Source organism: Alnus glutinosa, chromosome 11, assembly GCF_958979055.1.
Source record: "Alnus glutinosa chromosome 11, dhAlnGlut1.1, whole genome shotgun sequence".
Lineage (NCBI taxonomy): Eukaryota > Viridiplantae > Streptophyta > Magnoliopsida > Fagales > Betulaceae > Alnus > Alnus glutinosa.
In genome coordinates this window covers 19,684,603-19,702,107 of record NC_084896.1, presented here as the reverse complement: position 1 = coordinate 19,702,107, position 17,505 = coordinate 19,684,603, and the positions used below count along the sequence as shown (strand labels likewise).

Genomic DNA, 17,505 nt, shown 5'->3' with positions numbered 1-17,505 from the left:
AAGGATTGATTTGAGATGCTTTTTTGTTGCTCTCGGCAAGGACCGATCCACGAGGCTTTGCTTTTTGCTCTCGACAAGGACCAATCCGAGACAAGGATTGATTCGAGAGGCTTTCTTCTTGCTCTCGGTTAGGACTGATCCAAGAGGCTTTCTTCTTTCTCTCGGCAAGGACTGATCAAATAGGCTTTCTTCTTGCTATCGGCAAGGACCGATCCGAGAGGCTTTCTTCTTGCTCTCGGCTAGTACTGATCCAAAAGGCATTCTTCTTGCTCTCGGCTAGGACTGATCCGCAAGGCTTTGCTTCTTGCTCTCGACAAGGACTGATCCGAGATGCTTTCTTCTTGCTCTCGGCTAGGACTGATCCGAAAGGCTTTCTTCTTTCTCTCGGCAATGACTGATCAGAGAAGCTTTCTTCTTGCTCTCGGCAAGGACCGATCCGAGAGGCTTTCTTCTTGCTCTCGGCTAGGACTGATCCGAGAGGCTTTCTTCTTTCTCTCAGGAAGGATTGATCTGAGAGGCTTTGTTCTTGCTCTCGGCAAGGATTGACCCAAGAGGTTTTACCTCTTGCTCTTAGCAAGGACTGATCCGAGAGTCTTTTTTCTTTCTTTCTGCAAGGACTGATCTGAGAGGTTTTCTTCTTGTTCTCGGCAAGGACTGATCCCAGAGACTTTACCTACAAAAGAAGCGACATCAACGGGTTCCCGGTCCCTAGATCGGGAACACTCCGATGCTTAAGTCAGCTCTATTCTTTTATTCTGAAAATACTTATTTTCAAATCTGGGGAATTTTCTGTCTTAATTATAACTAGTCTGAGTTAAAAATAAAAGTCTAGTTCTTTGCAAACATAAATGCTAAAAACAAATGTCTAGCCTGAAATTCCCGAGAGTCCTTTCTAAATGATCACGGGCAGATTCTGTTATTGCCTCGGCTCTCTCTGTCGTGGGCTTCTGCTTCCTTGGTCCTCTCTTCTTTCTATGTCATCCTGATGATCATTCTCCTGATCCCTTTCATCTAGCTGAGGACATCCCGTGGCTGCTGATCTTGGGGTTGATAGTCTCAATGATTTTGGGGCTGTCCTGACCGGTTTCATTGCTCTCCCAAAAACCAAACTAGCTTGCCATTCTTTATGAATTCTTCTATTAACAACCTTAGGGATACACACCCCTCGATGTAATGACCTGCTTGTTTATGAAATCACAGTACTTGCCTGCATTCCTGTAAGGAGGATTACCTGGTATCTTTGGTGGTTCCTGAAATGCTGAATCTCTTTTGATCTCCATAAGGACTTCTGATATCTCAGCATTGAGAGGTCTAAAGTTGTAATCTCTGAACTTCTTTACTGGCCTCTGCTCTTCCCTATCATCTTTTTTAAATTCTTTCATTTTCTTTTCCGGGGTTGTCTCTTGGGGTAGCCTAGAACTGGCCATAGCCTTTAGCGTCTCTTCCTGATTGATGAATTGTTCTACCTTATCCATTAGGCCATGTAAGGTACTCGGTTGCTTTTAAACCAACTTCTTATCAAAGGCTCATCGGGTGAAATTCCCTGATAAATGGCAGCAAAGATCATATATATCCTCGGTTGAATCTTCGACCGTAACCTTCTCTCGGTTGAACCTGGCCATAAACTCCATAAGACTCTCGTTGCTTTGCTGGTGCAACGATAGCAAATATCCTGAAGGCTTCTTCTTTGTCCGAATAGCTAGAAACTCCATTAGGAATATCATGGACAACTCCTTGAAATGATCAACAGAATTCGGGGGCAGTTTCCTGAACCAGTCCCAGGCATTCTCCGAAAGAGTAAGGGGGAAGGCTCGGCACGCTACTTCATCGAGTGTCCCGTGAAGGTCTAGATGAGCTCGGAAATTCTCTAGGTGATCTAGGGAATCTCCATCTCTAGCATAACTTAGAATTTTGGGTACCTTAAACTTCTTGAGAAGCCAATAGTCCTCTACCCGTCTGGTGAAGGGTGAGTCTGTACCCATTAGGAGCTTGTCCACAACTACGGATATGCTTTTGTCATTTCTTTCCATCTCCATGTACGTGCAACTTCTCTCCAGCTCGGCAATAACTCTGCTTAGATCTCCTGCATCCTCCTTTTGGTATCCATGAGGGTCAGGCCTTTTGTTCCTTAATTCTCTGGGATGGACTTCCCGGAAATTATCTTCTTGGTGCTCATCCCTGTTCATCTCGGGATGGAGCTGTCCCGGCCTCCTTTGCAGCAATTCGGCATTCCGCTGTTTTAAAGATTCAATGTGGGCTTCCAACACTGCTATGCGATCTTGATCTCCATCTCCCAAGGGAGGGAACGGTGGAGGTTGCGGATTATTTTGAATAACTAGCTCCATTCGGACTATGGGCTCTTGGTTGGTCTGGCTTCTAGAACGTGTGTTCATCACCATGCTGGATCTTCTTTTTCTTTTATGAGGAATGAATAATCGTTTCCCACAGACTGCACCAAACTGTTGGTACAATTTTCAGTATGGTATGAATCTGCACGTTCTTTTGATGTTCTTCACGCTTCTCAATAATTTTGCAAAACAAAAACTAGGGACCCTTCCGGGGATCCTGCTCTAATGCCTAAATTATCTTCCGTGAAAAAATAATGCTCTGTGCATAAAATACTGAGTCTTCGTTCATACTTGGAGTATGGGCTTATTTATAGGCAAAGAGGTGGAATCAAACCTAAATTAGAATTCATGCTCCTTGTCAATCTAGAACTGCTGTCAAAGTTCTAATTGGACTTTAATCATTTATTAGACTTTTAATTTGATATCTTATTAGACTTCTAATCTGATATCTTATTTGACTTCTGATCTGATTGGATCCTGAGTCCTATCCCAATTCTACTGGGAATAGGACTCTCATCAAACTATATTTGGATCGAGTTGAGTAGAAATTATCCCCAACAGTGTCACTTGATTGGATGAACTTATATTTGAAAGAAGAAATTTCAGCATAGAACTTTAATCTTTTCAAAGAAGAAATTCAGCATACAGAATCATTTTGTCAAAGCTGTAATCATGTGGTGGATATGTTGCTAGCTTTCATTTAAAAATTTTAAATCACATATATAGCATTAATTGTGTATATAGTTAAATATAACAAAATAAAATCAAAACCGTCATAAAATGACATTTCTCAATTTCAAGTGAAACGAGAGGATAATTGGCCGGGAAAATATATCCACCAGTTTTTTTATGGAAAAAAAAAATGTAAAGTCACTCCGTGTAGTTTTACTAATGCCCCGTTTGTTTCGGCGTAAAATGATTTCTGGAAAATGGTTTCGGTATTTTCCGGTGTTTGATAGGGGCGAAAATAATGGTCAACTGGAAAATGATTTCCGTTTGACCAAAAATGCTTAATAAATTTTAGAAAATAATTTACGCTTTTTAAAAGTGTAAATCATTTTCCGTAAATGGTAGATGCAGTCGATTCTTTTTTAAACAACGCAGTCGACCTTTACGTTCAAGCAGTTGACTATTGCCGAATTTCGACAAATCAGATTCCGACTCCGGTTGGCGCCGGAATCCGGGGACGTCCGGCAGATGTCGCCGGATTCCGGCCGGATCTCGGCCCGGATCCGGCCAGCTGGCCGGGATACTGGCCGGAGAGGCCAGATCCTGCCAGAACGGCCGGACCCCCGGCATCTGGTCGGATTCGGCTGTTCTGGCCGAATCTCCGGCCAGCTGGCCGGAAACTGGCCAGGACGGCTGTTTTGTGCCGGATTCTGGCAACTTTTGCCGGAATTTGTATATGCCAAAATTTAAAAAATATTTTTATATTATTTTATATTAATATTTTTTATTTTGTGAATAAAATTTAATTTTTTTTAAATTAATATGATTAAATTAAAATATAAAAAATATTTGTAATTTTTCATACGCACCAAACACCGAAAAATGATTTCGATGGAAAATATTTTTCTTAAAAATGACTTCCCCGAAACTATTTTACGACGAAAACCATTTTACGCCGAAACAAACGGGGCATAAGTATATAAAGAATTACATAATGAAATTATTTATGGTACAAACAGTCTGCCATACGCATCAAATGTCTATTTATGTACGTTGACAACTGAGACAAGCAACTGTCCTTTTTTTACAAACCAAACGAGCACGCCAAACTTTGCTTGCGCAAAAGTAGCTCATATAATTAATTATATGAAAAATGATAGAAATACATCACTTTTACAACAAGTGTACAACAGCCCTCTCACATGAGGTGGGCCCCACAGTGTGTAGAGTTCACCTCATGTGAGAGGGCTGTTGTACATTTGTTGTAAAAATGTTGTACGGGAATCAGTTCTCTTTGACAAAATGATTCTGTATGCTGAATTTCTTCTTTGCAACACTTTCATCTCCCCTCTTTCTTTCTTTTTTTTCTTTTTTTTTACTCCCCCCCCCCTTAAATTTTTTTTTTTGCTTTTTATATCATATTACTAATTTTTATTATTATTTAAATAAAAAAATTCACTATAAAATAAAACTTTTTCATATTTCTATTAAACAATTCTAAACTATTTTATATTTTATATCACATCAATTATTTCTTACTAAAAAACTTTACAACACAGCCATTTACTAAACACACCCAAATTGATCAAGTCAGGTGACACTTATTTGAGTACTTCAATAATAAGTGCGGTTAGGTAAGGAGACGCAAGAAGGACGGTGCCACGATGCTCTAACTTCACACCAAATGAATCATTGACTGCTCTAGGATTTAGTTTTTATCTTTAATTCTAAGAATTCACTAGGATTTATATATACAAGGGTTTTGAATTTTGTATTTACAGATTTTGCTTCTCATTATGCAACGCTCCATCAGTTGGTATGATAACCCGGCTGTGTAGACTAGATTACAAGTGGCTTCATAAAGGAATTTAGAAGTAATTCTAGCAAGAAAAAGTTATGGAATTAAAATTCTAGCAAGGGAAACAAAAATGACCAAAATATCTCATTAAAAAAAAAGAAAAAAAAAAGGATAACTTCACAAAATGGTATCTAATTATATGCCTTTTTGAGATAAGGATACTGAACTAACAAACGTCTCAAACTGGAGTATCCACGTTTTCAAATGTCTCACTTCTGGGTACTCCGTTAGGATTTGTTGTTAAATCCTAATGAAATACTTAAAATACCCCTATTTTTTTTTAGGAAAAAAAAAAAGAAAAAAAAATGCTAAGATTTAGGTGTTGGTTAGAATTTAATGGGATTTCAAAAAATACCAATGCCTTAATCTTTGAAAAATATTATACTTTTTTTTTAAAAAAAAAACAGGGGTATTTTGGAAATTTTGGCAAAATTTAACAATAAATCCTAACGGAGTACACTTAAGTAAGACGTTTGAAAACGTGGATACCCCAGTTTGAAACGTTTGCTAGTTCAATATCCTTATATCAAAACGGTGTATGATTCAATACCTTTTTGTGAAGTTATCCAAAAAGATAATTAAAAAAGTTGAAAGAAAATTGAAAACAATGACTTGTAGCATGTTTGTGGGTCTGGCCCACCATGTCGCCGTAGTGAGTCTCGACTGACCCATTCTGTGGCCGTGCATATTTTTATTTTTATTGTTATTATTTAATTTTTTTGATTTTTTTTAAAGTAAGAGGCTAATAAGAAGAAAAATCAAACAACAAGGTATGATTAAAAGGGGCTAATAAATCCGAACCTCATTGCAAAATAAAATTTTCATAGTTTAGGGGCAGTGGTTCAGAATAGGAATAAGACATCCTTTCATTTCAAGTGAAATGAAAATGAGTGATTTTATAGTAAGAATTTTATTTTATTACATTTAATTATGTATATGATGATATGTGGTGGATATATTACTAGCTCATTTAAAATTTTTAAATGACATGACATCATGCATATTGATAGAAGCAAAAAAAAATAAAATTATAACCATAAAATGACTTCTCTCAATTTCAAGTTAAATAAAGAGGATCATTGTCCCTTCAAGTAGGGCATCTACATCTTCCGCTATTGCTTTTGAAGTTCAGCACGCTCAGTACTCTTGAAGTCATAGTAGTGACAAAGGTTCCTCACAAATCACTACGGCATATTCTTCGGCTATCAGGTAAAATTATCTTGACAACGTACATAAATAGACATTTGGGGCTTGTTTGGCGAAGGAGGGAGAAAATTCTACCTCCACTTCTTCACTTTTTTTAAAAACAACCAACTTCAAAATATTCTAATTTTATATCAAATCAATAATTTTTTTATTACTATTTAAATAAAAAAATTCACTATAATACAATACTTTTTTACTTTTCCATACAAATTATTTTTACATTATATTACATCTATCACTTCTTATTACTACCCCAAACTCACACTTCCTTACCAAACAAGGCTTTGATGTGTTACATCATGCGTATGACAGACTGTTTGTACCATAAATAGTTGAAAAAAATAAAAAAAAATGATAATAATAAAAAGACTGACGGCCACGCCATGGGTCAGTCAAGACTCACAGCATCGACACCGTGGTTCAATCCAGACCCACAGACACGCTATGGGTCATTGTTTTTGATTTGTGATAAATATAAAAAAAAAAACCTCTTAAACTAACAACCGATTTTAGAATAGCCTCCTGAATTTTCAAGTGTGTTAAATTGACCCATCAAACTACTAAAGTGTGCCAAAAAAATGTCACTTTTTAGTTATATTTCTATAAAACCCTTGTAACGTGTCATATTTTTATTAAAAAAATTAAAAATCGAGAAAAATATTAAAATATTAAAAAGTATATATAAAAAAAATCCAGAAGGGGTGGCTCTGAATTTTTTTAAAATATTTTTTTATTGAATTTTAAATTATTATTTTTTTAATTATATTATTATTCTTAGTAAAAATATTACACGTGACAAGATAATACAAAAATATAACTACGAAAGTGGCCTAAAACTTTGGTAGTTATCACACTTCAACAATAAAACAGCCTAGACTGAGAGAGAGGAAGCGAAAGACCTGCAAAGGGATTAGACTTGGCAATTTCTGTACCTTGACATTTCAATATAATTAGAGAACTGATTCCCGTACAACATTTTTACAACAAATGTATAACAGTCCTCTCACATGAGGTGGACTCTACATACTGTGGGGCCCACCTCATATGAGAGGGCCGTTGTACACTTGTTGTAAAAGTGATGTATTTCTATCATTTTTCTTTGTCAAATTAGCTTTAATTAATTTCTGGTCAATAAATTGCAAGACTAGCACCTGCAGCTTTCACGCCAAGTTATACATTTGATGACAATTTGGTAACCTCTCTCCCAACCATGGCTTTCCATTCACAAAAGCTGCTTCTTCATCTTCTTCATCTTCTTCATCTTCCCTACTTAATGACAACTATTTTCCTCTTCCTCATAATCCCTTTCGCATCTCAGTTATCATTCAACTACACCGATTTCTCTCAATCTAACAACGAGGCCATAACAATGACAGGAAACGCTACAATCTTAGGTTCAGTCATCCAACTCACCCCAAATGCGGTGGACAACTGGGGTCGAGCCACGTATTCAGAAACCATGCTTCTCTGGAAAAATAGTACACGAGAAGTTGCCAACTTCACTACCAGCTTCTCTTTCATCATCTCTTCGGAAGGTGCAGAAAGGTATTCGGATGGGCTAATGTTCTTCCTTGCAAGCCCCGATTTCCCTCCACCTACTCCAACAGATGGCTCTGGCCTTGGCCTTGTGAGCCGCGACCAAATGAGAGACTCAACTTTCTTAGCTGCAAATAAATTCGTTGCCGTGGAATTTGATACTTTCTGGAATGAAGGATGGGATCCGCCTGACGTAGTTGGTGAGCACGTTGGTATCAATATCAACAGCATGACATCTCGGAACTCGACAACATGGTATAGCATCATTAAGGAGAATAGAACATACAGTTCTAGTATTAGTTACGATCCCACCACACAAAATTTAAATGTCAGCTTCACTGGATTCAATAGTACTAATGATACCATCCCAATAAAACAACACCTTTCTTCTACAGTTGATTTGAGAGATCACTTACCAGAGAGGGTTATATTTGGCTTCACGGCCGGAACAGGACTGATTTCCGAGTTGCATATTCTTTGCTCGTGGTCTTTTGAATCAACAACACCACTTCTGATTCCGAAATCTCCACTACCACAGCCAAACAAGAATGAAAAACAAAGCAAGGCAGGTTTGGTGGTGGGGCTGAGCGTGGGTGGATGCGTTTTAATTATGGGTTTGGGGATAGTTTGGCTTATGAAAAGGAAGAAGCGGGCTAGAGGGGGAGGAGATGAGGATTTGGGCTTTGATCTTTCCATGGACGACGAATTTGAACGTGGTACAGGGCCAAAGAAATTTTCCTACAAAGAATTGGTTCGCGCAACGAATAACTTTGCAGAGGAAAATAAGCTTGGAGAAGGAGGGTTCGGTGGGGTTTACAAAGGATTTCTAAGAGAAATGAATTCCTATGTTGCTGTCAAGAGGGTGTCAAGGGGGTCTAACCAAGGGGTAAAGGAGTACGCATCTGAGGTGAAGAGCATTAGTCGACTGAGGCACAGGAATTTGGTTCAACTCATTGGTTGGTGCCACGAAAACAAAGATCTCCTACTCGTTTATGAATTCATGCCGAATGGCAGCTTGGATTCGCGTCTTTTCAAAAGTAAGAGTTTGTTAAAATGGGCGACGAGGTACAACATTGCTAAAGGTTTGGCGTCGGCGTTGCTATACTTGCACGAAGAATTGGAGCAATGCGTTCTCCATAGGGACATAAAGTCGAGCAACATCATGTTGGATTCAAGTTTCAATGCAAAGCTTGGGGATTTCGGCTTAGCCAGGATGGTGGAACATGCAAAGGGATCACAAACCACGGCTTTGGCCGGGACGATGGGCTACATGGCCATTGAATGTGTTATCTCCGGCAGGGCTAGCAAGGAGTCAGATATATACAGTTTTGGGATTGTGGCTTTGGAGATAGCCTGCGGAAGAAAAGCTATCGATTCGAAGGCTAAAGAAGACGAGATAATTTTAGTGGAGTGGGTTTGGGAGCTCTATGGAAGGGGAGAGCTTCTTGATGCAACCGACTCCAGATTGTGTGGAGATTTTGATGAGCAGCAAATGGAACGGTTGATGATCGTAGGGCTTTGGTGTGCTCACCCAGATTATAGTCTCAGACCTTCAATAAGGAAAGCCATTAAGGTGCTTGATTTTGAAGCTTCATTACCCGTTGATCTGGGAACAAAGATGCCTGTGCCAACCTATGTTGCCCCTTCAGGCTGGGCATCTACATCTTCAGGTACTGCTTCTGAAGTCCAGCACGCTCAGTCTTCAAGCCATAGTAGTGACAAAGGTTCCTCACAAATCACTACGGCATCTTCTTCGGCTACCAGGTAGAATTATCTTGACAATATAAATAGACATTTGATGCGTATGACAGACTATTTGTACCATAAATATAACACCCAGGGAATAACCTGCTTAGGTTATTGATGCATAAATATAAACATATGCATATGTGTGCGTAAGTATAGGATTTAATTATCTTTAGTTGTAGAATGAATAGAATCTTTTATATATATATATATATATATAGAAGTTGTTTGAGCAATATTATTTCAGCCAAAACCAATCGAGTGACTTTAGAGTCGATCGAGCGACTTTATTATCTAGTACGATGCAGTTTACGTATAAGCTACAAGTATCAATTTTATTTCCTTTAACTCTTAAACCCATATCGTGTAATTGGTTTCAGAAGATTAAAAATCCATCTAGTTAGTCTAGTTAGATGAGTTTGGTTCAAAACAAACTTGATTTGGTATAATTAATACTCAAAGATATGAAATCCAATCTTAGAAGATATGAATGATCTCAGTATTGTTTTCCCCCTAATTGAGTTGTCGTTAATCTAGCCACTGAAGTACTTCATTGCCGGCTTGATCTCAAACTTTCAAGGCTTCTATATAAAACATGCATGAACGATCAAATCTTCACCAAAGAACCAAAATTCAGCAAACTCCCTCTCTCACGGAAAACTTCCTGTTTTTCTTTTCTTTTGATTGCAGAAACTTTGATAAGTATTCTCCTTAGTTTCTCCATATTTTCAGAAGTTAATAAGCCAAGAATTGAAGTCTTAATTACTCTCTTTTTTTCCACAAAATTAGTAGGAACCAAAGTAGCAATCAGCGCCTGTTTTTAGACCGGAAAACAGAGCAACTTTTGGGTGGAATTTTCTAATCTGGATAGCAGCTTCTCCTCCCCATTTGAGTTGCTTAAGGGTAGCATTAGTGAGCACTTTCTACCTCATACTTCCCAGAAAATAAATAGCTCATTTTCTGTTTTGAATCATGACTTGTTCTTCTTCTTTAAAATAGAAACAATCATGTTTTATATATATATATATATATATATATATATATATATATATAAACTTCTCTTTTGCTTGTAAACAGAGAAGTTTCTGACAGAATTTGAGCAGCAAATCGGTAAGTTTGAAGCTTGTGAAAGACTATACATGGGTGTGAGAGGTTATTGATTTGTAAGATATATATATATATATATAAAACGTGTGTGTGTGTTTCGGACTAACTTCTCTTTTGCTTGTAAACAGAGAAGTTTCTGGCTGAATTTGAACAGCAAATCGGTAAGTTTGAAGCTTGTGAAAGACTATACATGGGTGTGAGAGGTTATTGATTTGTAATATATATATATAACGTGCGTGTGTTTCGGACGGTGAGTTGGTGTGTATTGATAGTACGTATTTTTTTTTGTGTGTGTTTTTGGTAAAGGACTTGTGTAATTATGAGGTAAATATAAGTGAATGTGAGTGTATGGCAGTGAACGTGAACGTGTGTGTTTATGTACTGTGAGAATCAAAAGTGTGAGAAGTGTGTGTGTTGGATTGTGGGTATTGGATTTCTGATATTGAGTGATCAATGAAGAACAGAAGTAAGAACTGTGCGAGAGAGAGAATGTGGAAATCATGTATTCAGTAATTCTGTATTGATCAAGCTTAAGATTACAACTAACTGTTTTAGTATTTATACTGAATTACAAAGAAGTAAAAACAGAGTAAGCTCTCAACTAACCTACATAACTAAGGAAACAGAAAAATAACTAACACGTGTAAAAATACAATCTAATACTCCCCCTCAAGATGGACAATGGATATCCATAACGTTCATCTTGGATAATAAAGAATGGAAAAGAACAGAACCAAGAGACTTTGTAAAAATGTCAGCAAGCTGGTTTGCAGAGGAAACATGCAAAGTCCGGAGTAAGCCTTGTTGAATCTTCTCACGCACAATATGGCAATCGATCTCTATATGCTTTGTGCGCTCGTGGTAGACAGGGTTGGCTGCAATGTGAAGAGCAGCCTTACTGTCACAAAAAAGAAGAGCAGCGGAAGAATGAATGACATGAAGATCCGTGAGTAGCTGGAAGAGCCATGTGAGTTCACAAGTGACAGCAGCCATTGAACGATACTCAGCCTCAGCTGAAGATCTTGAGACCGTGTGTTGCTTTTTAGACTTCCATGAGATCAAAGAGGAACCAAGGAACACACAAAAACCAGTAATTGATCTTCTAGTATCCGGGCAAGCAGCCCAATCAGAGTCACAAAAGGCTTTAAGATGACAAGTTGAAGAAGAAGGAAAAAATAATCCCTGGCCAGGAGCAGATTTGATGTATCTAAGGACCCGAAGAGCAGCTTGCATATGAGGCTGCCTAGGAGACTGCATAAATTGACTGAGAGTGTGTACAGAATACGTCAAATCTGGCCGAGTTGTAGTAAGGTATAATAGTCTACCAATTAACCTTCTGTAAACAGTAGGATCCTCAAGTAAAGCACCCTCAGTAGCAGAAAAATGAACATTTGGTTCCATAGGAAACTTAGCAGGTTTAGCTGCCAATTGACCTGCATCATTGAGAATTTCAAGTGCAAATTTGCGTTGACAAATTGCAATGCCTTTGCTGCTGCGGGCTACCTCAAGACCAAGAAAGAATTTGAGAGGACCTAAGTCCTTAAGCTTGAACTGAGTGTTTAGGAACACAATAAGCTCATCAATAATCTTGGAATCATTGCTGGCCAAAACTATGTCATCGACATAAACTAATAAGGCAATGAAAGAAGAACCAATGGTTTTAGTGAACAATGAATAGTCGGCCTTGGACTGAGTAAAGCCATGAAGAAGTAGGGTATTTGAAAATTTAGAAAACCATTGTCTCGATGCTTGTTTTAAACCATAAAGAGACTTGTTGAGTTTGCATACCCGAGTCTCCCCCTTACTAGCAAATCCAAGAGGTAATTGCATAAAGACATCTTCATCCAAGTCTCCATGCAAGAATGCATTATTCACATCAAGTTGGTGAAGCTTCCAGTTGTGAACAGCAGCTAAGGCAAGAAGACATCGAACAGTTGTCATCTTGGCAACAGGAGAAAAGATTTCAAAATAATCCAAACCTTCGCATTGAGTAAAACCCTTAGCTACTAAACGGGCTTTATACCTTTCAACAGAACCATCAGCTCGATGTTTGATCTTATACACCCATTTACAACCAATGGGTGTTTTTCCGGAAGGAAGATGAGTAAGAGTCCAAGTATGATTGGATTCTAAGGCATCTATCTCAGACTGCATAGCTTCACGCCAACAAGCATGTTTGACAGCTTGGTGAAAAAATTGAGGTTCAAAAGAAGTAGAAATGGAGAGAGCAAAATGTTTATGAGATGGAGACAATCGGTCATATGATAAAACAGAAGAAAGAGCATGAGATGTACCTTGTATAGACTGATCTGCAAGATTGGAAGATGGCTGCAGTGAAGTAGAGGAAGAGGTCACCAATTGACAGTGATAATCATGTAAGTAATTGGGTTTCTGTCTAATTCGAGAAGACTGGCGAATAGGAACAGCAAGAGAAGTATCATTGGAATTGGAATTGGAAGAAATCACATTATCAATAGAATCTGAAACATTATCAGTGAGAGAAATAGGAACAGAATCTGAAATATGATTGGTATGAGAAGAAACTGAATTATTAGGAAAAACAAAATCATCAGCAGGAACTGAAATAGGCAAAACAGAGGAGGAAACAAAATCATCAGAAGGAGGAAAATGAGATGTCTTGTAAGGAAAAACAGATTCATGAAAAATAACATCACGGGAAACAATAATTGAGTTGGTTTGAATATCAAAAACCTTATAACCTTTGATGCCAAAAGGATAACCAATAAAAATACAAGACTTGGCACGAGGAGCAAATTTAGTACGATGATGAGCTAAGGTAGAAGCAAAACAAAGACATCCAAAAACTCGAAAATGAGAAAAAGGAGGGGGGGTATGAAAAAGTTTCTCAAAAGGAGAAATGTTGGACAAAATAGGGGTGGGAATACGGTTGATTATATAGGCAGCAGTGAGTACACATTCACCCCAAAAAATTAGAGGTAAATGAGCTTGAAAACGTAAAGATCTAGCAACATTCAAAAGATGTTGATGCTTCCTTTCAACAACAGAATTCTGTTGAGGTGTTTCAACACAACTCAATTGATGGATAATTCCTTGAGATTGAAAAAATTCTGTCATTTGAAATTCCACACCATTATCACTACGAATGCACTTAATCTTACATTGAAATTGAGTAACAACCAATTGAAAAAATGAACGCAAAAGAGAACGAACTTGAGCTTTATTATTCATTAAATGGACCCAAGTATAACGAGTACAATCATCTACAATTGTGAGAAAGTACTTTGCACCTGTAAGAGATGCAGTAGAATATGGACCCCAAATGTCACAATGTACTAAATCAAAAGGATTAGCAGAAATGGAATGACTAATGGGAAAAGCTACTCTATGTTGTTTTGCCAAAGGGCAAACATTACAACATTTATTTGACTGAAAAGATATTTGAGAATGTTGTAAACTGAGGAGTTTCATGCGAGCATCCGAGAGATGTCCCAACCGGCAATGCCATGTACTGGAGGGAACTGAAGTAGTGACAGAAAAGCTTTGAGTGGTAGATGGAAGACAAGGAATGGAAAAATCAGGTGTGCACTGTAAGTGGAAAAGACCTCCAGATTCTCTACCCACTCCAATCGTCTTCCAAGGATGCAGAAGCTGTATATAACAAGTGTTAGCAAAAAACAACAAACAACAGGAAACATTCTTGGTGAGTTGGCTAACAGATATGAGATTAAAAGAGAAAGATGGAACATATAGAACATTTGTGAGAATGAGTGTAGAAGATAATCTCACGGTACCAATATGTGTAACTGGAACAAAATTTCCATTTGGCAGTTTAACCAGTTTGGAAACAGAAGCAATAACAGTAGTAAACAATGAGAAAGAACAAATCATATGATCTGTAGCTCCTGTATCTATGATCCAGGAACAAGAATTTGATATTAAAGCCTTTTTGAAAGAAGTTATGGAGGAGAAAACAGAATGAAGAAAATTAGGAGCAGAGTTACCTGACATGTTGGCAACAAGGTGATTGGCAGAACTGACTTCAGAAGAAGGTGTGATGAGAGCCATGAGTTTCTGACATTGCTCTTGAGTAAATGGCAGTGAAGATGAGATTTGATTTCCGGAAGTTTCAAAAAAATCTGAAACTTGATTGGCAGAGGATTCAGCAGCATTTTTCCCTTTATTAAATTTGAAACCAGGAGGAAAGCCATGCAATCTATAGCACTTCTCCATGGTGTGACCAGATACCCCGCAATGACTACAAACAGGACGGTCTTTGCGGAATGAATTGTTCTTGACAGGACGATTTCTTGGTGTTGCAGAAGCATCAGAAGCAACAGATTTTGTGAACAAAGCAACAGAATTATGGTTACTAGAACCAATAGCAGTATAAACTTCTTTCTGCCTTTCTTCTTGAATAACTAGAGAAAATACTGTGTTGATTGGTGGAAGAGGATTGAGCATCAAAATTTGACCTCGAGTATGGGCATAAGACTCATTCAAGCCCATCAAGAATTGCATGACATGCTCTTGTTGCAGATATTCATTATGAACTTTCATAGTACCACATGTGCACGGTGGTAAGGGTTTATAGTGAATCAATTCATCCCACAACCCCTTTAAAACAGTGAAATAACTACTCACTGATAAATTTTCTTGTCTTAAGTCTGAAATAGACTTTTGAATTTGAAAAATTCTAGGACCATTTTGTTGTGAAAAATGATCTTTAAGATCATTCCACATTGCCTCAGCGGTATCAACAGATATGATACTAATAGAAATTTCTTTGGAAACAGAATTAATAATCCAAGAAAGTACCATATTGTTGCATCGCGTCCATGGCAAATATTCTGAGCTGGCAGGATCAGGTTTGGGCAAACCTCCATTGATGAAGAGAACTTTGTTCTTCGCAGTCAGCGCCATCAGCATGGATCGACTCCATGTGTAATAATTCTCGCCAGTTAACAACTGAGAAACCAAAGGATTTCCTGGATTGTCACCATTGTGAAGGAACAATGGATTTGAACAATCCATTGTCAGAGAAGAAGAACCTAGGGTTAGGTTTTCCATCGAAGAATTCAATAGAGGAGAAACAATTGAGAATTATAGAAAAGAAACAATTTTGATTGTGAAAAGAAAAACAAGAATCAGAAAACAATTGAGAATTGCTCTGATACCATATTGGATTTCTGATATTGAGTGATCAATGAAGAATAGAAGTAAGAACTGTGCGAGAGAGAGAATGTGGAAATCATGTATTCAGTAATTCTGTATTGATCAAGCTTAAGATTACAACTAACTGTTTTAGTATTTATACTGAATTACAAAGAAGTAAAAACAGAGTAAGCTCTCAACTAACCTACATAACTAAGGAAACAGAAAAATAACTAACACGTGTAAAAATACAATCTAATAGTAGCAGTGAGTGAATTTCATTATGTAATTCTTTATATTCTAAATAAAATCATACAAACTGATTTTATATATATTGTCTATAAAAAAATAAATAAAAAAATAAAAAAAGAAGAAGAAGTGGTGGTGATATTTTTTTAGTCAATGATCTTTTTCATTTCACATGAAAATGAGAGAAGATATTTCATGGTAATTTAATTTTATTTTGTTACATCTAACGATATACATGATGCTGTGTTATTTAAAAATTTTAAATGAGAGCTAGCAACATATCCACCACCTCGTTTGAATCTCGCCCTTAACTTTAAGGCTATGTCATCCTAAGGTGTTGCAACGTCTATGAATTAATGATAAATCATAGATCGAAATGCCAAATCGGAAGAAAAAAAATAAAATTGTGTGCTATCGTATAGCTTTGTATCAGCTAAGTTCACAAGTTGGAGATAAGTGAACTTGAACTACTGACATCCGCCACAAGATAAACCACCGTCTTTCAGGCCCTCGACTGATTCTACCATAGAGGCCTACAATGTACATGATATCATGTACACAGTTAAATGTAATAAAATAACATTATTCCCCTGAAATGATCACTCATCTCTAAATCACTTGAAATGAAAAGTACTATCTTAATCCTTTACTTACCCACGGGCCCTAAACAACGAAAATTTGATTTTGCAATGTAAGATTCTGATTTATTAGCTCCTTTTAATCATACCTTGTTATTTGATTTTTCTCGTTAACTTAAACAACTAGCAGGTAAAATGAAGTTTTGCCACATAAAATAAATTCAAAAATTCAAAAAAGTAAATAATAATAATAATAAAAGGGCTCACAGCGACGCCATGGGTTAGTCAAGACTCACAGTAGCAACACTGTAAGCCAATCCAGACCGACAGACACGTACGCATGAGTCATTGTTTTCGATTTTTTTTTTTTTTTTTTTTTTTTTTTTTTAACTTTGTAAATCTTTTATTTTTTAATGAGATGTTTTGGTATTTTTGTTTCCTCGTTAGAATTTTAATTCCATGACTTTTTCTTGCTAGAATTAATTATAAACACCTTCATGAAGCCACTTGTAATCGGGTCTACATCATTAATATATACTGATGCTGCACAGCCTGATTATGATACCAACTGATGGAGCATTGTATAGTAAGAAGCAAAATCTATAAATACAAAACTCACAACCCTTAATTCTATGTATAAATTCTAGAGAATTCTTAAAATTACAGGAAAACTAAAGATAAAAACTTTATTTGGAGTATTCTTATTGGTAAAAATTGATAATAAGGGACAAATAGTTAATATTAAATATCAAAATTAAAAATTATTCGTTAATTACAAAATTTTAGCCGGCCATTTGAATCAGCTCCCCAGCGACTGCTTAATTTCATGTGATTGTGATATCGAAATGAGAAGAAATGATAGTTTTATTCCAACTACTTCAAGTCAAATTCTAAATAAATAAAAAAAAAAAGGGCAAATTCTAAATATTATTGCTATAGATACATTAGTAATTACTAATTAACGCCTCTTTCCTAATTAATCGTGGACAGGTGGTAATTATGTATCGCTTACCGGAGGAATGGAGCACTCTTCACGTCCATTTGGTGTACTTGTTAAATTATCACTTATTTAAAT

At 37.0% G+C, this 17,505-nt stretch overlaps 1 protein-coding gene across 1 annotated transcript; it reads left to right on the top strand.

Moving 5' to 3' along the window:
• Positions 1–7,310: 7,310 nt before the first annotated feature.
• Positions 7,311–9,452, top strand: LOC133882358 (L-type lectin-domain containing receptor kinase IX.1-like). The gene has a single exon (XM_062321508.1). It carries the CDS (start codon positions 7,355–7,357, stop codon positions 9,383–9,385), a length of 2,031 nt encoding a protein of 676 aa, XP_062177492.1. The 5' UTR covers positions 7,311–7,354; the 3' UTR covers positions 9,386–9,452.
• Positions 9,453–17,505: the final 8,053 nt, after the last annotated feature.

Coding starts and splice junctions, on each gene's coding strand:
- LOC133882358 (XM_062321508.1), top strand. CDS start 7,355: ATGACAACTATTTTCCTCTTCCTCATAATCCCTTTCGCATCTCAGTTA.